Source organism: Dama dama, chromosome 18 (assembly GCF_033118175.1).
Source record: "Dama dama isolate Ldn47 chromosome 18, ASM3311817v1, whole genome shotgun sequence".
Taxonomy (NCBI): Eukaryota; Metazoa; Chordata; class Mammalia; order Artiodactyla; family Cervidae; genus Dama; species Dama dama.
In genome coordinates this window covers 18,593,885-18,619,213 of record NC_083698.1, presented here as the reverse complement: position 1 = coordinate 18,619,213, position 25,329 = coordinate 18,593,885, and the positions used below count along the sequence as shown (strand labels likewise).

Below are 25,329 nucleotides of genomic sequence, written 5' to 3'. Positions count from 1 at the left end.
TATTAATTGAATATATATTATCTATTTCTTGCCCAATATTGATACATAAATAAACAAATGAATAAATAAGATAACATTACAGTATTTGAGAAAGAATAAAGTCCAGTAGGGGAGAAAATATGCAGAAACTGTGGGCTTCCTGGGTAGCTCAGCTGGTAAAGAATCCACCTGCAATGCAGGAGACCCTGGTTCAATTCCTGGATCGGGAAGATCCCCTGGAGAAGGGATAGGCGACCCACACCAGTCTTCTTGGGCTTCCCTGGTGGCTCAGATGGTAAAGAATCCACCTGCAATGCAGGAGAGCTGGGTCCAATCCCTGGGTTGGGAAGATCCCCTGGAGGAGGGCATGGCAGCCAACTCCAGTATTCTGGCCTGGAGAATCCCCATGGACCAAGGAGACCCCTACACTCCCTGGGGTCGCAAAGAGTCTGACACAACTCAGCAACTGAACACACACAAACTTTAACCCTTGATATTAAAAAAAAGTTTAATAAGCTTCTCTGCATAAGCTGGGAGTGAGAACCTAGGATTCCCTCTCACTAAAGTCCCTTTAGCCCCCCCTTCCTAAAGCCTCACCACCCTGTCCTCATGAGTGTTCAGCTAGAGCCTGCTTCAGCATTCCCATCCCTGGTCTCTTTTCAGGCAGCTCTTTCTGAATGAGTAGCAATAATATTTAGGAAAATTCCCTCTCAGGAGACAGAATTTCTGCCTCCATTTAGGTTTTACCTGATTTGAACCAGCTTACCACTCTGTCGATCCTGGTGATTCTTAGAGACCAGCTTTGCCACTTTGTCAGAGTGGCTAAAGCAAGGTTCCTCAAATCTGGGTATGTCATTTGCTAATCTAAATTGATATTTTAAATTCCCCACTCTTAAATTCAGTATTGAATAAAAATGTCTTAAGCTTGAGCAGGTCTTTGAAATATTAAACTAGCCAGAGAGAACCAGGAACTGAAGAGCCGGGCAAGAGTGCGGTTGGTGTTCTGTGTTTCCACGTTCGTGAGACTAGGGATCACATGAAAAACTTAAAAGTCAGGAGAAAGGATCAGTTGGACTCTAGGGCAGTCATTGTGGGTTTTTGAGCCGATGATAAACTGAATAAATGTAAACTTATCAGGTCATTCTGACAGGGGAGTACAGGACTCTGGATACAGGGGCAGATTAAAGAAAAATTGTGGTTTATCCTTTTACGCCTGTCATGGGACATGGAATACTTGCCTCAGAATGCTAAGAATGGAAATGGAGATCAAAGGATGATTTGAGAAGATGCCCTATATAAGGATTTGTGTTAGCGTGTTGCTAATTAGCATAAGAGAGAGTTAACAGTGGAGAATCAAGAGGCTTGGAGAAGACAACGCAGAAAGCCAGTTTGAGGGGAAGATGATGAGTTCTATGTGAGAGCTCTTATATTTGAGGTAGATAGAAATAAGTCCATAGTTATTTTAGTTGAACATGGTTATGGATGCTCATCTAAGAGAGTGAAAGTTCAGAGAAAATAGAAAAAGACCAGAGACATATCAAAGAAATGGTCATCAAAAGCAGGAAAAGTGATATTACTTTAGAATAACTGCATTATTTTTCCTATAGTTTTATGAATTAGATTCCATGATCATGTCCTATACTACTTTCAGTAGTCGCTAGGAACTTCGGATTGTCCAGGCACTGGGTAGTTGGCTAGATTAGGCAAATGTTAATTAATCCAGTGTCTATATAGAAAAGAATTTCCAATCATTATCACTGCCGCAAAGCTTTCTTGCCTTTAACTTCTATTTCTTACCTGAAATATATTCGACTAATTCTCTCTCTCTTTTGTATGTTATAAAAGTTATGACAGTTAATCAGTGTTTAACTTTAAACTTAGTAAGTTGCCTTTTAAATAACTGATATGTTCTTGTGATTTATAAAAGAATATATGTTTGGTTATTCAGATGACCAAAATGTATTTCTCATGTATAATTGGTCTTCATCATCCATATTTTCTGGCTCAGAGTTCCCCAAACCATAGAAATTCTTTGATAGTGATGAAAGTGTCTTTGTTATGTCAATAGGTGATTTTTGAAAAGCACCTAAGGGTAGGGAGCCAGTGTCAGTGGAGCCAGCTTGTGTTGTAAGGGTTGGAACTTTCAATCCCGTCTCCACCTGCCCCCTCCACCTTCCAGAAGAGAAGAGGGGCTTGAGGTTGAAGCAGTTGCCAGTGGCTAATGATTTAACCAGTCTTGCTTCCTTAAAACCTCCCAGAAAGATGGGTTTAGAGTGTTTCCAGGTTGGTGAAGTGCACGTGCAGATGGAGTGACAGGCCTGGAGACAGCCTGGAAGCTCCACTCCCTCTGCATCTCTTGTCCTGTGCATCTCTTCTGTCTCTCTCTTCCCGACTTATAGCCTTTTATTACATAAACCACTATTCTGGGAAGTAAAATGGTTTTAACTCTAGGTTCTGCAAGCTGTTCTAGCAAATTCTTCAAAGCCGAGAAGCGGGGTCCTGGGAATCTGTGGCTACAGTCAGTCAGTACAGAAAACATCCTGGCGTCTGAAGTGTGAGGGTAGGGACAGTCTTGTAGGACTGACCCTGCCACCTTTGAAAGCTGACACTGTCTCTGGGTAGATAGTGTCAGAAGTAAGTTGACCTCCCGAACATCCAGCGAGCCTCCAAGAATTGCTTACTGATGCTGCACACCCTCTCCCCTGCCACACACACACATTAGAAATTAGATGCAGAATTCAAAGTAATAGCTAAAATATTTCTGTGACTGTTTCCCTTCTCTTTTCCTTTAGACTGAGTTTTGAAAAAAGAGGCAAACATTCCTTAATGCTGAAGAGGGCCTTTAATGAAAGGAATTGCCCAAATCAGTCACGCCAGGTAACACCATTTTAGAAGTCTGGTAGGTAGTTCTCACCCTGGCTCACAAAGCTATCTAGAGTCTCCACTGGGGGCGGCTTTGGGGTCGTGCCGTGAATCTTCACCGTGGTTCTCCTACTGGAGCAGCATGGGCTATAGGGAAGCAGCTGCACGCAGCACTGGCGTGTGGAAGGATAGCGGATGCATGCGCTGGCCCTTCCCGGAGGCCGCCCTGCTGTGGAGTGTAGCCCGCTACTCAGCACACCAGTGCCGGCGCCCACATTCAGCTGCTGACCGGCAGCGCGGCCTCGGCTCCAACGGGGAGCATACGATCCCTCCAGCTGCCAGGTGACGCCGTTTGGCAGCGCTCCCAGCAGCTCAACAAAAGGTTTTCAAATAGCGAAGCCAGGGGAAGACCTCTGCCTTTATAAGGAAAGTAATTTGACTGTGCATGCGTTTTGCTTCCATGAGAACTGTTGCTTCTAACTCACTGAATTCTGTGAAGGAAAGGGCACACTTAGAGAATGAAATTAGAAAATATGTAAACTGTTCATTCAAATGGATAAATAAGTGTAAAATTAAAGGAAATCGAAGTTTGTGCTTAGAAAGCGAACGCTATTTGAACATAATTAAAGGCGGGAAAGGTATTTTTTAAGTTCTAGATTCTTAATTTGTGATTGTTTGTAACATTTAAAATAAATGGCTTCAAAACCATTTTAGAGCATAATTAAGAAATATTTTCTGAATATATATGTGTGCTCTAATTTTTCACTAGTTTTTGCCAGTTCCCAGTTCTGAAAAATTCAAGACAGAAATAAGACAGTCTTACAGATAGGATCTTGAATAATGTTCTGTGTTATGAGTGCAGCCATAACTCATGTATTTAACCTTCCCATTATTTGTAGCCATTTATGTTGTTTCCATATGTTTGTAAATGTGATAAATGTCCTTATATTAATACTGTATCATTGTGGGAAAAAAGGAAATACCATTTGAACGTAGTTAGAGTGGGCAAGGTGTTCTTTTTAAAGATTCAGTATGACAATGCAAGCCAATAAGAGTTTAGATTGGTTAGATTATGAGGACTTACTAGTTTTTATTGAAGAAAGGGACTTTAGAGGTCTTTTCAGAAAATGTAATTTCATCATATATGAGTCACCTGATCAGAGTCATGCAACTCAAGAGTGGCAGTTTAGAAATGACTTTGATCTCGACTATGAATACAGCATTCATCTTGTTACAAACTGGGGACTCAGAAAACTAGGCAGTCCTATTGATCAACTCATTTATTCAGTTTAAAAAAGGAAACAGTAGATCAGTAGGGAAAAGAAACATATATTTGAGTATTAAATTCTTACATTAATCTCTGAATATGATTTTAAAATTAAATCATTTGTGTGTAAGCATAAGAAATGGAACTGCAGACATAACTGTCAGTTGGCTAATGGCTATCTTGTATATGTGAAAAATACATCTGCCTCAAAAAGTGTGTAATTTTTTTTCTCAAATAGTAAGTAGAGTTATAGTAATATTCTGTATGTGTTTTAAGTTCCACACCCTTATATTTTCTTTATCATTTAAAAAAATTGAATTATAATTAATTTACAGTGTGGTTTCAGGTGTACAGAAAAGTGATTCAGTTTATATATTTATATGTATATATATACATATACACACACACATATATAATTTTTCAGATTCTTTTACATTATAGGTTATTAGAAGATAATATAGTTTGATACTCTGTACAGTAAGACTGTGGTGATTATCTATTTTATATGTAATAGTGTGTATATGTTAATCCCAAACTCCTAGTTTCTCTCTCACCCCACACCCTGCTGTCCCCTTTGGTAAACGCAAGTTTGTTCTTGAAGTCTGAGTCTGTTCCTGTTCTATAAATAAATTCATTTGTATTTTTTTTTTACATTTCACATTTAAGTGCTATCATATGATATTTGCCTTTCTGTGTCTGACTTAGTATGATAATCTCTAGGGCCATTCATGTTGGTGCAAATGGCATTACCTATTCTTTTTATGGCTAACTAATATTCTTTTGTGTGTGTGTCTATACCACATCTTCTTTATCCATTCACCTGTCAATGGACATTTAGATTGCTCCTATGTCTTGACTATTGTAAATAAAGCTGCTGTGAACATTGTGCATACCTTGTATTTTGCAGGTCAGGATAAGGACAATCACTTTCATTAACAGAACAGTTTATGTAATCCGATAAGACATGGGACCATGATGCCTAACAGAGTATACAAGCTACAAATGTATTTTGCTTATACCAACAAAATGAATTTTTTAATCTACTCTGAACATGAAATTGTGTTTGTTCTCTTTATAAAACTTGGAGATGTTTATTAATATTATGAAAAGATTTAAGATATTATCCTTTATATAGAAAATTCCCCTGTAACATTAATAGTGTTACTGAATTTATTTGCACCTTTGCAGGATGAAAACATGCCCTTTAAACCACCTAATATCTGTTAATAAATCCCATTTTGTGTGATCTACTCAGTTTCTGCTTTTTGTAGGAAGAAAGGCTATACTCTTAAAGATTTCTTTGCCGACTATAAATAGTGAATGATTCTGTTTTTGGGGTAGTTGAGAGAGCTGTAGGTCAATGTTCTCAAACTTCAGTGTGCTTATGGATCACTTTGGAATGTAGTTAAAATACTAATTCTGACTCAGTAGTGAAGCCTGAGAATCTAAGATCCTGCATGTCTAGCAAGCTTTCAGTTAATTGTCAAGGTGTTTGTCTACAGACCACTTTTAATACCAATATTCTAGATTATACTAAGCCTTCAGGAATAACTTCCACCTCCAGAGCTCCTAACTGCAGATGTTAGACTTCAATGAGACAATGAAAAACTATTCTGATCCATTTTATTACTGTCCCTGGATTAGAAACAGTAGGTCTAGGGTGATTTCCAAACATAACTACTATGACATCTGTTTTTGTTTTTGCTTTGTTAGGAACAAAAAAAAGACTTTTTTCATATATTGATACCTATCTATCTATTGATTGATCAAGAGGAGAGGTGAGAGAGAAAGGATTAAACAAGTTGATTCTAAGCAAAGAAACTTCAAATGGGGGATTTACAGATGTCACGTTTTCACCACCTCAGTGCAAATATTCAGCCTACCTATTTGTAAGGGACACACATTTCTTGCTTATAACTTATGACATTTTGTTTTCATTCTGTTATTAAATATTTTTCCTGAGAAGGAAAAATTGCCACATGGTGCTACCTGGGGAAGGATGTTTCAGGCCACATTTCAAGACTTTTCTTGAGCGTGGGCCATAACACCTAGGTCCTGAGAGATACAGAAGATACAGAGAGATACAGAAGACAGGCGATGAGACTCCAAATGACAAGTGGTGTAGACAAAAGTGGGTAGATAGAAGTGGGCTAGTATTATATGGAGACAGTAAGGAGACTGAGCAGAATTGCAAGGTACTGAGGAGGAAGACTGAACATTAGTTTTGCTTAAGTGATGACCAGAGTGTCGTGGGGTAGTGACAGATTATAGAGAGCTTTGATTATGAGAAATGGAAGTTTGGACTTGGTCTTGAAAAAAATGAGAGATGTGGAAAGTTTCTTTTTAAGAAGCTAAAGAATGATCATGGTATTTTGGGAGGTTATTATGCTACCTTCAGAAAGAAGGTATATTTTGACAGGTATTATGATTATTAAATGGACTACAGAAATAATTTTCATACAAAATATTTGAAATGGCATTTTATTTTGTGTAATACAATTTGAATTATCAAAAATGAAATGAAAAGTGACCTACAGTTTATCCATTTTAACCTTGCCCTGAAATAAAAAATGTTAAATATACTGGATGATGAGGTTTAAAAGTAACTATCAGAAATATCTGTGCTCTTTCATCATTTAATGAAGTCTCTTTAAAGACAAAAATTAAACTTTGCCTTCTCCACTTTTTCATTTTTTTCAATCTGATTCTTCTCTTTGTGATACAAGGTGATTAAGCAATATGGGTTTTTGTCTCTAAGCCAAACTTTTGTTCTGTTCGGTCTTAGCCATCAGGGCTATCCTGCATATACCACAGAAACAAAAAGGAAACTTTCATAGTTTCTACATTCACATCTTCTACCATGCTGCTCTGCAGAGGCATAGCCTTTGCTTTTGATTCCCAGAGGTGTATGTTCTCACAAAAACCATAATAAACCGAAACGGGTGGTTCCCTTAAGCTCTCTCATGTCACCTTTTTGCATGACCAGAACGAAGGAGAGAATGGTAAATGATGGCAGCTGAACAGTTTAGTAAATGTCAATGATTTGGTGACTCTATTTAGTCTCACTAACAATTGCAAAATGAAATTAATAAGCACCATAGTGCTCACAGACCTATCAATGTCCACTGTAAGACCATGTATGAATTATTCAGGCCTAAAATGAGCCCCAGATTTTATTTTCCTGTGCTCCAAAATCACTGTGGATGGTGACTGCAGCCATGAAATTAAAAATTGATTGTTCCTTGGAAGGAAAGCTATGACAAACCTGGACAGTTTATTAAAAAGCAGAGACATCTCTATGCTGACAAAGGTCTGTAGAGTCAAAGCCATGGTTTTGCCAGTAGTCATGTATGGATGTGAGTTAGACCATAAAGGAGGCTGAGTGTCAAAGAAGTGATGCTTTCAATTTGTGATGCTGAAGAATACTCTTGAGAGTCCCTGGGACTGCAAGATCAAACCAGTCAGTCCTAAAGGAAATCAACCCTGACTGTTAATTGGAAGGACTGTTGATGAAGCTGAAGTTCCAATACTTTGGCCACCTGATACGAAGAGCCAACTCATTGGGAAAGACCCTGATGCTGGGAAGGACTGAAGGCAAAAGGAGAGGAGGGCAACAGAGGATGAGATCGTTCCACAGCATCATGTACTCCATGGACGTGGATTTGAGCAAACGCCAGGAGATGGTGGAGGACAGAGAGGCCCAGCATGCTGCAGTCCACAGGGTCACAAAATGTCAGAGATGACTTAACGACTGAACAACAAAATGAGCCCCAGTGTGTGAGCAATCAGCTACTCTGGTGGCCTTGGCTGTGAACTCTGATATGCTTATGATTTTTATAAGTATACAAGTCATCTAGAACTTTAAACTATGATCCTTAATTCTGGATCAGTCTGCTGGAAATTTCTGCATGTTGGATATGTACCAAATATGTCCATATCAAATTAAGATACTAATGTGGAAATCAATTATCAACTGCCAGAAACTTGCTTTTCCACTCTGTGTTCTCCATTTCAAAGTATTGTAGTGGTGCTCACCAGATCGCCAAAGCTAGAAACCTCCAAGTTATTTAGTGACTCCTTCCTTTCTTTTCACACCTTCAGCTGTCCATCAGGTTATATGGTCTCTAACTTCCCTTTTGATAGTTTCTGACTCCTTTTAATTTCTCCTGTCATTGCTTTTGTTCACACTTTCATATGCCTCATAAGCAGAAATATCTAGTTAGAATTCCATTTCTGCTACTTTATCTAGACTTTCGTGAGACATTTGGATTCCATTTTTGTGGCGCTAGTGGTAAAGAACCCGCCTGCCAATGCAGGAAATGTAAGAGACATGAGTTCAGTACATGGATCAGGAAGATCCTCTGTAGTAGGAAATAGCAACCTACTGCAGTATACTTGCCTAAAAAATTCCATGGATAGACGAGCCTGGCAGGCTACAGTCCATAGCATCACAAAGAGTCAGACACGACTGAAGCAACATAGAGATAGAGCTTCATCTTACAGAATAGTTTCAAGGACTTCATGAGATAGAGATATTTTAGGTAAAACAATATGGTATAGGGCTCACAGTAGGCATTCAATGAAGATTAATCTCATGTGCACAATCATTCCTCCCTCAGTTTGACCAGTGTCTAGCACACAGAAGGCACTCAGTCTATGTTTACTATAAATATTAATGGTGTAATCATCATCATAGTCTCTCTGTTTCTAATCTTTTACCCTGTTATTCCATCCTCCACCCTGCCACTGGAATTTACATGAAATGCAAATATCATGTCCTTTATGCTCCGAAACTTTGAATGGTTCTCTCATCCACAGAAGGTGCTTTTCTGGATCTACATAACTGTCCTTGATCTGACCCAGGCTTCAATTCCACTCTTGTTTTCACTGCTCAACAAAAACTCCTTACAATGAGGCCAAGGAAGAAAACTGTATTTCCCCGACACACCAACAAACAAAAGGCTATTTTTCATGTTTCCATCGATTACCTTCACTCAGTCTGAAAAGTAATATATTGTTTAAAATTCACTATAATAATGTACTACTTCATATATCCTTCTGTGCCTCCGCAAGCAGAATTGTATGATTCCAGTTTAATTACTATAATCTCATCTTTGTGTTTCTGACGCCCAATATGTAGAGTTACTTGATTTCACATTTACTGAAATAATGGTGTTAGACAATTAAAGGAAAAATAAAGTATAAATAAATAGGTATGTTACATGTCTCATATATTAAAAACTATATAATCATATCACTTAATATTGTTCTCATGTTTACACTGCTGATTTCTATGTAGAACCTGCATTAAAAGTTGTTAACATGGATCAGGAAAATGTATGTGGTTTGACTTTTCCCTAATTACTAGGTCCTCCTTAAAACAAGTAGCACATTTTCAAAGTGCTAGGATGGTGCAAATCCTGGAATTGTGAAATAGTGAAACTAGTGGATTCACGATGTATCAGTAACCCTGGCATTGGTCTCAGCTACAGCAGTTTGCTCTAACAGAGATTTATAATCAGTTTAAACTGTTTGAAGAAGGGCAGAGTGACTAAGAAAATAGACTCTGATTTTAGAAAATGCAAGTTCAAATTTCAGTTCCCTCCTTACACATTCCCATATGATCTTGAACACATTGCCTAACCTTTCAGAAACTCTTTCTGTATAAAATAAAAATAATAATGGTACCCACACAAAAGGATTATTGGTTGTTCAACCGCTTAGTTCTGTCTGGCTCTTTGTGACCCCATGGGTTGCAGAACGCCAGGCTTCCCTGTCCTTCACCATCTCCTGGAGTTTGCTCAGCCTCATATCCATTGAGTCAGTGATGCCATCCAACCATCTCATCCTCTGTCATCCCCTTCTCCTCCTACCTTCAATCGTTCCCAGTATCAGGGTCTTTTCCAATGAGTCGGCTCTTCTCATCAGGTGGCCAAAGTATTGGAGGTTCAGCCTCAAAATCAGTCCCTCCAATCAATATTCAGGACTGATTTCCTTTAGGATTTCCAAGGGACTCTCAAGAGCCTTGTCCAAAATCACAGTTCAAAAGCATCAATTCTTCAGCACTCAGCCTTCTTTATGGTCCAACTCGCACGTCCATACATGACTACTGGAAGAATCATAGCTTTATCTGTACAGACCTTTGTCAGCAAAGTAATGTCTCTGCTTTTTAATGTGCTGTCTAGGTTGGTCATAGCTTTTCTTCCAAGGAAGAAGTATCTTTGAATTTCATGGCTGCACTCACCATCTGCAGTGATTTTGGAGCCCCCAGAATAAAGTCTGTTACTGTTTCTATTGTTTCCCCATCTATTTGCCATGAAGTGATGGGACCAGATGCCATGATCTTAGCTTATTGAATGTTGAGTTTTAAGCCAGCTTTTTCACTCTCCTTTTCACTCACCTTCATGAAGAGGCTCTTTAGTTCATCTTTTGTTTCTGCCATAAGGGTGGTGTCATCTGCGTATCTGAGGTTATTTATATTTCTCCCAGCAATCTTGATTCCAGCTTGTGAGTGATCCAGTCCAGCATTTTTCATGCATGAGGTAATATGAATTAAGTTTTAATGTTACACTGTCAGACTTTCAGATACACAAGACTCACAAGACTGCCATCTGGTACTAGCCTGCGTAGAAAGATATAGAGCTTGTTATCGTTGTAGCCATAGTCATTCCTCATCTGGAAATTCTTCTAGAAATTCATGCAACACATTTCAGGTGGAAGAAGGTAATTCTACATCCAGCAGGTCAAAGAGCAGCCTTGCCTTAAAAATATCAGCCCTACAGGCACTGGTATCTCTGGAAGTGATCTACTTGTAATAGCCTGTAATGTCTTCAGTAAAACAAATCCTAGTCCAAGAGTTTAGGGAAGCACAAAACTGTGGCTTCCTACCAGGTAGTTTTAGTTTCTCCACAGCAAATTGAATTTATCAACTTGATCATCGTATCATAAATAATATCTAGTAACATAGCTGATATTTCAGCTTTCATCAGGTTACCAGGTATTTAACTGATGGTCAAATTCTCCACAAAAGATTAAAAGGGATTATTAATTCTCTGCCTATACATAGAATATAAACTTTGTAAGTATTACATGTGTGTATGTGTGTGTTCAGTTGCTCATTCATGTCCAATTCTTTGCAATCCTATGGACTGTCACCAGCCAGGATCTTCTGTCCATGGAATTTTCTAGGCAAGAATACTGGAGCAGATTGCTATTTCCTCCTCCATGGGGTCCTGCCAACCCAGGGATCAAACGCACATCTCTTGCATCTCCTGCATTGGCTGGCAAATTCTTTACCATGAGCACCACCTGGGAAGCCCCATATATGCATATATGTATATGATAACAATCTGATGAAGTGTTACAAATGAATCTAAGAGGAAACTAAACATGGAGGGTTTTGTATGAAATGAGTTGTAAAGATCGTCATTTGGTCATTATTTTACCTGATTTTCATGGAATAACTTGTGTTGTTCATCACAGAGAAAGTTTTGCTCTTAGGTTAGTGTTGTTACCTAATGCATCATTAGTAGTCAATACATGACACATTAGTAAAAAATGGGATTCTGGCCCTCTCTGTTGTTATAAGGAGCAACAGAGCTGACTCATAGGACCGTTTTCCTGCCACTCTCAGATGATTCTTCTGCCCAGACTTCCCAGCTCAGACAAATTGACTTTGATGTTTTGAGCTCTAATTGTTTCCTAGGAATGCAATTTTCGTACACATGCCAGTAGAATTAAGAAGATTGAATGTGAGTTGTTATATTAAAATGGACCTGCCTCTCTGTATGGTTGATTATCATAGTTAAATATAGCATCTGAATGATGAGACAGAATTATCAGTGAACTCTCCCATTGGAACAGATGCTCTATTGTGGCAATAGGCCTCCTCTGTCTTATAAACATGAGATACTAGTTATTGATAATGTGCAAGAGTTCAACTAAGAATCAGCGCAAGGCAATCTAATTCCAGGAAAATCCTTCAAAGTGCATAAATCCGAGGTTGATGACATTCTCTAACATCAACTTCATCTTTGTATGTAGACATTAGGATTAAGAATTCAACATCCTTTCTGGAAGGAGAGTGGGGGAGAGGTACTCTCAAGAGTCTTCTCTGACACCACAGTTTGAAAGTGTCAGTTCTTTGGTACTCAGCCTTCTTTATGGTCCAACTCTCACATTGATTCCAACTGCAGGATGGAGAGCCTTCATCAGTCCTTGGGAAACTTAGGACTTCATTTATAGTAGGCACATCTCTCAAGGCAGGTCTCTCACCGAAATTCTTCGGATTAGTGTCTGGCCGCAGTTTGCTAAAATAATAAAAGCACATTATCAATAGCTCATGCCTTGCCTTGGTGTGGACCCAGAGTGCAAGCACAAAGAGCAAACACTGACTTCACACTTCGATAGGTCACAGTTTGGTAATGAAATCAAAGCACGTGATCAAAAGCTCATACATTACCTTGACATGGAGCCAAAGTGCAAGCACAGAGGAAGAGCAGGCACTGCCTTCACACTTCTGATAGGTAGCAGTTTGCTAAAATAATAAAAGGGTGTGATCAATAGCTCATACATTGCCTTGGGATGGACCCAGAGTGCAAGCACAAAGAGCAGACATTGACTTCACACTTCTGATAGAGATCAAACCCTGAGCCTTTGGAGTAGGAACACTGACTCCAAGACCTTAGACTACCAGAGAACTAACCCTCGGGGTTATCAAACAGTGAGAACTCACACAAAGGAAACCACTGTAATACAAGACCCAGCATCACCCAACCACCAGTAGCACTCTGCAGGATGCCTCATCTAAAGGACAAACAAAGCAAAAATACAAACCCAATCATCAGCCTACAGGATTACCACTTCACTCAGTGTTGCCCATCAGAGAAAAAAAAAAAAAAAAACTCAACATAAATCTCACCCTGTAAGAAACTTACACAAACCACTGGACCAACCTTAGTGGGCAGAAACCAGAAGGAAGAAAGAATTCAACCTTGAAGTCTGGGAAAAGCAGACCTCAAACACAATAAGTTTAAAAAAAAATAATGAAAAAGCAGAGAAATACTACATAAATGAAGGAACAAATTAGAAAAACAGAAGTCCAAATAAATGAAGAGGAATTAGGCAAACTACCTGAAAAAGAACTCAGAATAATGATAGTAAAGATGATCAAAAACCTTGACGACAGAATGGGGAAAATGCAAGAATCAGTTAACAAATACCTGGAAGAATTAAAGTATAAACACGGAGACAACACAATTACTGAAATTAAAAATACTCTAGAAGGAATCAGTTGCAGAATATCTGAAGCAGAAGAATGAATCAGTGACCTGGAAGATAATATGGTGGAAATAACTTCTGAAGAGCAGAATAAAGTAAAAAGAATGAAAAGAAATGAGGATAGTCTAGAGACCCTGTGGGACAATATCAAATGCACCAACATTCGAATAATAGGGGCCCCAGAATAAGAAGAGAAAAAGAAAGGATATGAGAAAAATTTTGAAGAGATTATAGTTGAAAATTTCCCCAACATGGAAAAGGAAATAGTCAATCAATTCCAAGAGGCACAAAGAGTCCCGTATAGGATAAACCCAAGGAGAAACACACCAAGACACATACTAATCAAACTAACAAAGACTAAGCACAAAGAAAGAAGATTAAAAGCAGCAAGGGAGAAGCAACAGGTAATATACAAGGGAAACCTCAAATGCTTCACAGCTGATCTTTCAGCAGAAACTCTGCAGGCCGGAAGGAAATGGCAGGATATATTTAAACTACTGAAAGGGAAAAATCTACAACCAAGATTACTGTACCCAGCAAGATCTCATCCAAAATTGATGGAGAAATCAAAAGCTTTTCAGACAAGCAGAAGTTAAGACAGCTCAGTACCATCAAACCAGCTTTACAACCAATGTTAAATGGACTTAAATAGTCAAGAAATACAAGAGAAGAAAAAAGATCTACAAAATCAACCCCAAACAATTAAGAAAATGGCAATGGGAACATATATATCAATAATTACTTTAAATGTAAATGGATTAAATGCTTCAACCAAAAGACACAGACTGGCTGAATGGATACAAAAACACAACCCATATAATATGCTATCTGCAAGAAACCCACTTTAGACCTCAAGACACATATAGACTGCCAGTGAGAGGATGGAAAAATATATTCCATGCAAATGGGAAGCAAAAGAAAGCTGAAGTAGCAATCCTTATATCAGACAAAATAGATCTTAAAACAAAGAAGATTACAAGAGATGAGGAAGGACACTACATAATTATCAAGGGATCAATCCAAGAGGAAGACATAACAATTGTAAATAATATGCACCCAACATAGGAGCACCTCAGTACATAAGACAAACACTAACAGACATAAAAGGAGAAATTGGCAGGAACACAATAATAGTAGGAGACTTTAACACCCGACTCACACCAATGGACAGATCATCAAAACAGAAAACTAATAAGGAAACACAAGTCTTAAATGATACATTAGAGGAGATGGATGTTATTGATATCTTCAGGATATCACATCCAAATGCAGAAAAATACATCTTCTTCTCAGGTGCACATGGAACATTCTCCAGGATAGACCACATCTTGGGTCACAAATCAAACCTCAGTAAATTTAAGAAAATAGAAATCATATCATGAATCTTCTCTGACCACAATGCTATGAGACTAGATATCAATTACAAGAAAAAAAAAACTCTAAGAAACACAAACACATGGAGATTAAACAACACATTTCTAAATAACCAACAGGTTACAAAAGAAATAAAAAGAGAAATCAAAAAACTTCTAGAAATGAGTGATAATGAAAACATGACAACTCAAAGCCTATGGGATGCAGCAAAAGCAGTTCTATGAGGGAAGTTTATAGCAATACAATCCTACCTCAAGAAACAAGAAAAACATCAAATAGGCAACCTAACTTTACACCTAAAACACTGGAAAAATAAAAACAAAAAAATCCAAAAATTAGTAGAAGGAAAGAAATCATAAAGATCCGAGTAGAAATAAATGAAAAAGAAATGAAAGAAACAATACTAAAGATTAATAAAACTAAAAGCTGGTTCTTTGAGACGATAAATGAAATTGACTAATCTTTAGTCAGTCTCATCAGGAAGAAAAGGAGAAAAGAATCAAATCAACAAAATTAGAAATGAAAATGGAGAGGTTACAACAGACAATGCAGAAATACAAAGGATAGTGAGAGACTATTATGAACAACAATATGGCAATAAAATGGATAACCTGGAAGAAATGGACAGATTCTTAGAAAAGTTCAATCTTCCAAGAATGAACAAGGAAGAAATAGAAATTATGAACAACCCAATTACAGCACTGAAATTGAAGCTGTGATCAAAAATCTCCCAAAAAACAAAAGCCCGGGATCAGATGGCTTCACAGGAGAATTCTGTCAAACATTTAGAGACGAGCTAATGCCTATCCTTCTAAAACTCATTCAAAAAATTGCAGAGGAAGGAACACTTCCAAACTCATTCTACAAGGCCACCATCACCCTGATACCAAAACCAGACAAAGAAAACACAAAAAAAGAAAACTACAGGCCAATATCACTGATGAACATAGATGCAAAAATCCTCAAGAAAATTTTAGCAAACAGAACTCAGCAACACATCAAAAAGCTTATATACCATGATCAAGTTGGGTTTATTCCAGGAATGGAAGGATTCTTCAATATATGCAAATCAATGTGATACACCATATCAACAAATTGAAAGATAAAATCCATATGATAATATCAATAGATGCAGGAAAAGCCTTTGACAAAATTTAGCACCCATTTATGATTAAAACTCTTCAAAAAATGGGCATAGAAGGAACCTACCTCAACACAGTAAAGGCCATATATGATAAGCCTACAGCAAACATTATTCTCAATGGTGAAAAACTGAAAGCATTCCCCCTAAGATCAGGAACAAGACAAGGGTGTCCACTTTCACCACTATTATTCAACATAGTTCTGGAAGTCCTAGCTACAGCAATCAGAGAAGAAAAAGAAATAAAAATAATCCAGATCAGGAAAGAAGAAGTAATGCTCTCACTGTTTGCAGATGACATACCATACATAGAAAACCCTAAAGATAGTATCAGAAAATTACTAGAGCTAGTCAGTGAATTTAGCAAAGGTGCAGGATATAAAATCAATAGACAGAAATCACTTGCATTTCTATACACTAACACTGAAAAATCAGAAAGAGAAATTAAGGAATCAAATTCCATTCACCATTGCAACAAAAAGAATTAAATATCTAGGAATAAATTTACCTATTGAGACAAAAGAACTGTACACAGAAAATTATGAGACACTGATGAAAGAAATCAAAGGCGACATAAACATATGGAGAGATATTCCATGTTCCTGGGTAGGAAGAATCAATATTGTGAAAATGACTATACTACTAAACACAATCTACAGATTCAATGCGATCCCTATCAAATTACCAATGGCATTTTCCACAGAACTAAAAAAAAAAAATTCACAATTCATATGGAAACACAAAACACCCCAAATATCCAAAGCAGTCTTGAGAAAGAAGAATGGAGCTGAAGGAATCAACCTTCCTGACTTCAGATTATACTACAAAGCTACAGTCATCAAGACAGTATGGTCCTGGCACAAAAACAGGAATATAGACCAATGGAACAAGATAGAAAACCCAGAAATAAACCCGTGCACCTCCTTTTACAAAGGAGACAAGAATATACAATGGGGCAAAGACAGCCTCTTCAATGAATGGTGCTGGGAAAACTGGGCAGCTACATGTAAAAGAATGAAATTAGAACACTTCCTAACACCATACACAAAGATAAACTCAAAGTGGATTAAAGACCTAAATGTAAGACCAGAAAATATAAAACTATTAGAGGAAAACATAGGCAGAACACTCAATGACATCAATCAAAGCAAGATCCTCTATGACCCATCTCCTAGAGTAATAGAAATAAAAAGAAAAGTAAACAAGTGGGACCTGATTAAACTTAAAAGCTTTTGCACAGCAAAGGAAACTATAAGCAAGGTAACAAGATCACCCTCAGAATGGGAGAAAATAATAGCAAATGAAACAACTGACAAAGATTAATTTCCAAAACATACAAGCAGCTCATACAACTCAGGAAAATAAACAACCAGGAAAATAAACAACCCACTCAAAAAGTGAGAAAAAGACCTAAACAGACATTTCTCCAAAGAAGACATACAGATGGTTAACAAACACATGAAAATAGGCTCAACATTGCTCATTATTAGAGAAATACAAATCAAAACTACAATGAGATATCAATTCACACTGGTCAAAATGGCCATCATCAAAGAGTCTACAAACAATAAATGCTAGAGAGGGTATGGAGAAAAGGGAATACTCTTGCACTGTTGGTGGAATGTAAATTTATATAGCCACTATGGAAGACAGTATGGAGATTCCTTGAAAAAACTAGGAATAAAACCACCATGTAACCCAGCAGTCCCATGCCTAGGCATATACCCTGGAGAAACCAGGGTTGAAAAAGACACATGTATCCCATTGTTCATTGTAGCGCTATTTTCAGTAACTAGAACATGGAAGCAACCTAGATGTCCATCAATAGATGAATGGATAAAGAAGTTGTGGTACATACACACATGGAATATTACTCAGCCATAAAGAGGAACACATTTGAGTCAGTGCTGATGAGGTGGATGAACCTAGAACCTATTATACACAATGAAGTGAGTCAGAAAGAGAAAGAGAAACATCGTATTCTAATGCATATATACGGAATCTTGGAAAAGGAAATGGCAACCCACTCCAGTATTCTTGCCTGGAGAATCCCAGGGACAGAAGAGCCTGGTGGGCTGCTGTCTATGGGGTCACACAGGGTCAGACACGACCAAAGCAACTTAGCAGCAGCAGCATAGAGAATCTAGAAAAATGGTTCTGAAGAATTTATTTACAGGGCAGCAGTGGAGAAACAGACATAGAGAATAGCCTTATGGACATGGGGAGAGGGGAGGGGAGGGTGAGATGTATGGAAAGAGTAACATGGAAACTTACATCACCATATGTAAAATAGCCAGCGAGAATTTGCTGTGTGGCTCAGGAAACTCAAACAGGGGTTCTGTATCAACCTAGAGGGTGGGATGGGGAGGGCGATGGGAGGGAGGTCCAAAGGGGAGGAGATATATGTATACATGTGACTGATTCATGTTGAGGTTTGACAGAAAACAACAAAATTCTATAAAGCAATTATCCTTCAGGAAAAAATAAATTGAAAAACAAAAGAATTCAACATCCTTCTAATTCAAGGAGGAATAGTTAGATAAGAATTTGAACATAAATACTTTACTGGTGACTAAATATTCTAGATCTATTTAGAGGATATCTCTACACAGTACAGCTTAATAAATTTATATTTTTAATGTTTGTTGTTCAGTTGCTCACTCGAGTCTGAACTCTTTGTGACCCAGTGAACTGCAGAACACAAGGCTTCCCTGTCCTTCACTGTCTCCCAGAGTTTGCTCAAACTCATGTCCATTGAGTCGATGATGCCATCCAACCATCTCATCTGCTGTCACCCTTCTAATGCCTAGGATGCATTTAATTAATATACTCATATGTGGACCTTGCATTAAAGTATGACTGGAAAAAGTTGATGTATTTGAATTAGCCTCCATTATATTTGTAGTTGACAGCTAAAATTTCAAATGATATTAAAAATAATGGTAAGCATAAATTAAGTTGCTTTTTTCTATTCAAAATAATATTGTAGCAGTTAGCCAGGCATGTTTGTTTAAATCACTAAACAGAGTGAAAATTATCTTATGTTAACAGTTCATTTTCTAAGTTAAAACAAATCTGGAGTGAGTAAAATGAACAATATGGTAAACTTAGTTTCAGCTAATTTTGCTTCATCTTTTATTTTCTATTTCCTGTGAATGGTTTAACAACTATTACAAACTAAGAGGAAATGCAAGTGTTAGCTTGGAGTCTAACAGCTTTTACACATTATAAATGTTGGTATGTTTTCAATGAAATTGGAATTGTACTTCCAAGTAGAAATAAGCATGTCCAAGCTGATTTTGCTCTGGAACATTCATGCCTGCCTACAAAGTTCATGCCTACCTACAAGTCTGTGATGAGAATATTAATTATCATTTGCAGCTTCTGCCAGCAAGAGAAGCTGCCAATGACCTTCCAGGCCTGCGTGATGACCAAGGAGTGCCAGGTGTCCGAGTGGTCAGAGTGGAGCCCCTGCTCAAAAACGTGCCATGACGCGGCATCCCCTAAAGGCACCCGCGTGAGAACTCGGCTCATCAGGCAGTTTCCTATTGGCAGCGAGAAGAAGTGTCCAGAACTTGAGGAAAAAGAGCCCTGCGTGTCTCAAGGAGATGGAGTTGCCCCCTGTGCCACGTGAGTTAATAAGGACAGCGACCTCTGTTGCCCCATCTGCCCAAACTGCATATTCCTTTAGCTGTTTGATTTCAATGGGATGGTGTGTTGAGAAATACTGATTTTTACAAATTCTAAGTAGAAATATATCTCTACCAACACTATCTGATAAAAACAAACAAACAAAAAATACCAGTTTTACTAATGAAAGTGTCAGTAACAAGCTGTTTCCCAATCTCCACAAAAGTTGGATTTTTAGCAGTAGTTCTTTGCATATTTTCTGTAATGAGGATTGGCAAGCTTTTTCTGTAGTGGAGAAGATAGTAAATATGTTAGTCTTTATGAGCCACGTGTGTCTCTGTTACGATGATTCAACTCTGCCTTTGGATCTATAAGCAATATGTTAAGAAATGAGTGTGGATATGTTTCCATAAAATTTATTTATAGAAACAGGACAGGTTGAATTTAGCCATAGTTTGTCAACTAGTCTATAAGGTAAAATAATCTTTCAAAATATAGATTCCTTTTGCCTATTGAGCAAGCCCTATTAAAATTCAGTACTGTGTAAAACAAATCCTATTAAATATAGTAGAATACTACATCAAAATAATAAGACTTTAAGCTCTCTCAGGACCAAGATTGCTTATTAACCTTGGGTGTGGAGATTGTTTCTTCTTTAATCACTGGTATATGTCATAGGACCAGGCACATAGTAAGTACCCAATAAATGTTCACCGAATTCAGATGAAATAAGACTGATTTTGAAATATTTGGCACTGTAACTATATTATTTTTATCCTTAAAAATCATTCCCAAGACATTACTGTGAATTAACTTGGTGATAAATATGTTTCAGGTTAGTCTGAATTAGAGTATTTACGAAAAAACTTACAGAATCTTAGTTTATCAGTAGATACCCACAAGCTTCATTGAAAGGTTCCCTGGAATATTTGAAACATTTAGAGAACAGGCTTGCAGCTGCACTTGATGAACCAGTGAAGAGGAAAATTACCACTACCACTGACGCTGCTGCTCCTCCTCCCGTTTCTAACAGTAATAATAACAATAACAAAGAATAGAAATGATTCGTACAAGATCTTCAGTTATGCAGCACTGTGGAATCCTCCCTTCTCCCCTAATACAGCCAGCTGAACACTCTGAAGTTTCCTTCCAAACTTCTCTGCCTGCCCCGCTGACTGGTATGTTCCCCTTGACATAACAGTTTCAGGGAAGTTGCCGGGTTCTGTAGTCAGAGTGTTTCATCTCCTGCGAGATTCTTCCATTTTTTTAATCTCAAGCTAGGATATCTTTATCCTCTCAGTTATTCAAACATCATTAACTATTAATTAAAATAAATCCCTATTCTAAATCTCTGTCTTCTAACCCTTTGTGGATAGTAGCATATTTTTTAAGAATGTGTAATCAATTTACATTACTAAAAAATTTATTTCTCTCACAGGACTCCTTAGGATGACCTATGTTGGGATGCTGCTCTATAAAAAATAAAATTTTCGTTTTAATTCCCCTAATGAATGGCTTGTTTAGTTTTCTTTTCTGTGCCACCTCCCAGTCTCTCCTCCCAAGGCATCATTTATCGACGATTTAAAAATTGACCTGAATACTTCACTTCCTTTATAAATATATGTCAAGAGCATTGTTCTTTGATGCCCTAGACCTGTACCTCTGTTAAGCCATGAATCCCCACTTACAAAAATTGAAAAATGGGCATGAAGTTCACCTTTACTGACATGAAACCTTACCACTGACAAAGCAAAGCATCTAGATCAGACATCCAAGAGCCCATTTAACCTTTTTGTCTAATTGAGATGAGCATTAGCACATCCATTTGTACCTGTGTTGGCTGTTAATCTGATTACTAAGGAGGCATCTTGGTAAAAATGACATAAAGTACTCCAAGAGCCATTTTCTTTGTGCTTTTAGAATATCCATTTTCCTTGAGGTAGAGAAATGCCATCACTGTCTATCTTCAGTGACATCAAGACCCTGGCTATCTCCTTAAAGCATGTGTTGGGCTGACAATCCTCTGACATTTTTTCACATCATAATCTTGATTGGAGCTTTAATTTAGAAGCATAGATCATCTTTCCTGTGTTCCACTGATTAGAAACGTCAGCTCTTTTCATCGTTCATCAGTACTCATCAGGGATGCTCAAATGTTACAGGAGAGGAAAAAAAAAAAAAAAAACAAAAACTCTTATTCTCAGCAATAAAGAGAAAACTCTGAATTATGTTATATTTTTATTACAAACACACAATCACAATTTTGACCAGTGTGAAGAAGGAATTTTCATACATTTTATTAAGGACAAAACAAATATTTGGGTTCATCATTTAGAATGTTCTCCATTCTCAGATTCAATCTTGCTTTGTTTATAAACGTGAAAAAAAGGGCAAGCCTGAGTTCAGCTTAATTAAACGTAAAATTTCATATATTCAGCATTATGCTCTCTTTGCATAAAATATTTATAAGTAACTTCTAGTAATTGCAATTAAAACTGGATCATCTTAAATTTAACCCCTCTTTAAACGGAGCAGCATAAGGATGTAGAAGAAGGGATCGAAACTGAGCCTGTACCAGAGATGTGGTCTAAGATTGATTCAAGGGGAAGGAATTGTTCAGATTAATTTTCTTGAGGGGAAAAAAACAAATAGGATTGGAGAAAAGTTGTACTCAGTAAACACATGGCCACTGTTGGCATTTTCTTTATCTAGGTACAGCTGGAGGACCACGGAGTGGACCGAGTGTCGGGTGGACCCTCTGCTCAGCCAGCAGGACAGGAGGCGAGGCAACCAGACGGCCCTCTGCGGAGGGGGCGTCCAGACCCGAGAGGTGTACTGCGTGCAGGCCAGCGAGAACCTCCTCTCGCAGCTGAACACCCACAAGGACAAGGAAGGTAAATCTTGTTTTCTTCTCAAGTACTCACCTGTGGAGAGCAGGCGTGGGATCATCCTGTAGGGATATATATACAGCCATTTGGGGGCATGAAGAGCCGTATATTTGTTCACATTATGGCGGATATTAACTATGTTGAATGGTAGTCTAAATGATGGTTGTAAAAATAATTAATAAAGTTCCATCTTTGGTTCATTCTGGTTTGCTGACAAGCCTCTCTTTAAATTTTGACTTCAGGTTCTGAGTCAGAATTTAGCAATTATAAAATAAATTATAAAATTTATTTAAAGTAAAAAATAAATTATAAAATTATAAAATATAATTTAGCAATCATAAAAATAGAATAAACATGTGTCTTATAAGGATACATATAGGATGCAAATATGTGTTCCAAAGCCCAAATTTCTTTTCTTCATATAAGAATAAGTAAAACCTGTATGTTAAAAAAGAAAACTTGTTCTGCTGTTTTACAATGATGTTGAAAAAATAAATTAATTATGATATTGAGATAAAATTCACTTTGAATTTTAAAGAAATAGAGAATAAAACTACAGGAAAAGATCTTTAATCCAAAGGCATAACTTAAAAACAAAAAGACAAACAAACAAACAAAAAACCTTTGATTAAATGCTTTAATTTGGTAGACATATCTTAGAATTTTTTTGGTCTAAATCTCAGTTTGGGGACCAGATGTGATAAGTTTACAAAAGAATAAGTGAGTCCAAGATGGCCAAGATTAAAAGTACATATTGTTGAATGTTAATATTACTCTAAAATTCTGATCATCATTGGACTGAGCCTCTTAAGAGCCTCTTAACATTTTACTACCTGAGGGACTGCAGGACTTATATCACTAATACGTTCAGCCCATATTGATTAGTAGCCAGAAGAGTTCCAAAAATTGTCTATGGTGATGAGGACAGAAATATCAATACAAATTTCATGTCAGGAAAGTGCTCATGGTCATCATGAGGGCACACAGACGAATAGTCATAATGCTGTATGAAAGTGAAAGTGTTAGTTGCTCAGTCCTATCTGACTCTTTGCAACCCCATGGACTGTAGCCCACCAGGCCCCTCTGTTCATGGGGTTTCCCAGGCAAGAATACTGGAGTGGGTTGCCAGTTCCTTCTCCAGGGGATCTTCCCCACCCGGGGATCGAACCCAAGTCTCCTGCATTGCAGGCAGATTCTTTACCATCTGAGCCACCATGATTGAGTTTTAGAATAGCTATAGTGAGAAAATAGAGGAACCTTCATAATGGAGGTGGAATTTGAGCTGAGTTATGATGCATATACTCCATGTAGTTAAGCAGGTCAGGCATGCAAGAGGGAGTTTATTCTAAACAGAAGGAACAACATGGATTAAAGGTGAAAAAAAAAAATGGAATAAAAAAAATAAATATTCATAGAAGGAATATGACCAAGAAGAATCAGAAAAGCAAGGGAAGAACCAAGAGAAAAAGACATTTCATAAAAGACATTTCTTCTAAAAGGAGAGAGAGCTCTTTTGCCTCCCACCAAAGTTACAGCAGCAGTAATTCTTGGGAAGTAAGGACTAAAGTTGCATTTGCAGCTTGTAGAATTTGTTTTGTATCCACTGGCTTTACACAGCATGTTAACTCATTTAGTAATCTAGCCTAGGGATACCTTTTACTACTAATATGTCTTGCGATTTTAAGGAAGTAGCATAAAACATGTAATGTTAGTACATTAATATTTTCTTAGTCACTTTAATGGCTACATTTTTAACATCCTTTGGTGAATTTATTATGGCAGTCCTTTCAGAGTAGTATAATTTCATTGCTAGAGGTAGATCAGATTTTAGTTTCTGAATGTCAATTATATCCTCTAGGTTATTACTTTCAAAAGATCCTTCAGAATTTTGAATTGTAATTGGACACTTTTAAAAATCATTTTGTCATAGAGTTCCCTGACTACTGCTGTCAAGGCACTGCAGAGCAATAAAAATAAAAGTCACAGGAAAAAAAAGATGAGATGCAAAGAATATTATTATTAAGATGTATCTGTTGGGCTAATGCAAACACCAAAGTATAGATATGGAAGTAGTCAATTCACCTAAAATTAATATTTAATCTTGTAAGTATATAACATAAATAACTTAAGAATCTGTGTCCTTTCATGTCAAAGATCAAGAATATTAATAAGCCTCATAGTCTTTGCAAAAACAGTTGATTCTTACTAAAAGTTGCAGTTATTTTTACCTCAGAACTTAGATTATGTGAGTTCCCCCTAGTAGTACTCAATTTTCCCCAGTAGGAAACTTGTTAGATATACCAGCATCCCAAGGGTAACATGTGAATACTATAGATAGGTGTGAATAGAGAACAATTAGACTGTGGGCTGTGAAGATTGTTCACAGTCTATCTTTTTCAATAAATATGAAAGAATGAAAGCTTACTTTATAAAAACAGGGAAACCTCTCAGAATAACTTGCTTATTCAATCCTAGCAAGAAGGTACTGATCTCAAGAAATCCTGACTGTTTAACCATGAACAGCCTATCCTAAGAGCAATTCATATTGCACTTAATTTGAAGAACAAGGATTGCACTGTTGTTTTTGTAGATTCTCTCTGTGTGTTCTATAAATGTCTTTTCACATATAACCAAACTATTGAAAAAACTTTAACTCAAAATACTTTAACCCCAACATAAAATTTCTTTATACAAAAATACTGAAAACAAGTGATATGACATCAACTTCCTTTATTATCTTGGTATATCATGTTACATAGAATTTTGATAATGACCACCATAGCACAAAACCAAGATCACTTTAAATTACTTTATTCATTGATGTATTTTCTGCTATTAACTGACTCACACCACACAAGGCCATAATTCTTTTCCTTGGAGTTAATATATTTAGTTTTCATGAAGTTGAA

General features: G+C 37.3%; 1 protein-coding gene across 1 annotated transcript in view; it reads left to right on the top strand.

Annotated features, from left to right (window-relative positions):
* Nucleotides 1–25,329, top strand: part of THSD7A (thrombospondin type 1 domain containing 7A) — a 265,412-nt gene that overhangs the window by 33,784 nt on the left and 206,299 nt on the right. Inside the window, exons 3-4 of the mRNA XM_061166284.1 lie at nucleotides 19,284–19,532; nucleotides 22,245–22,426. Of these exons, the coding sequence (XP_061022267.1) occupies nucleotides 19,284–19,532; nucleotides 22,245–22,426 (431 nt within the window). The remainder of the gene's footprint in view (nucleotides 1–19,283; nucleotides 19,533–22,244; nucleotides 22,427–25,329) is intronic.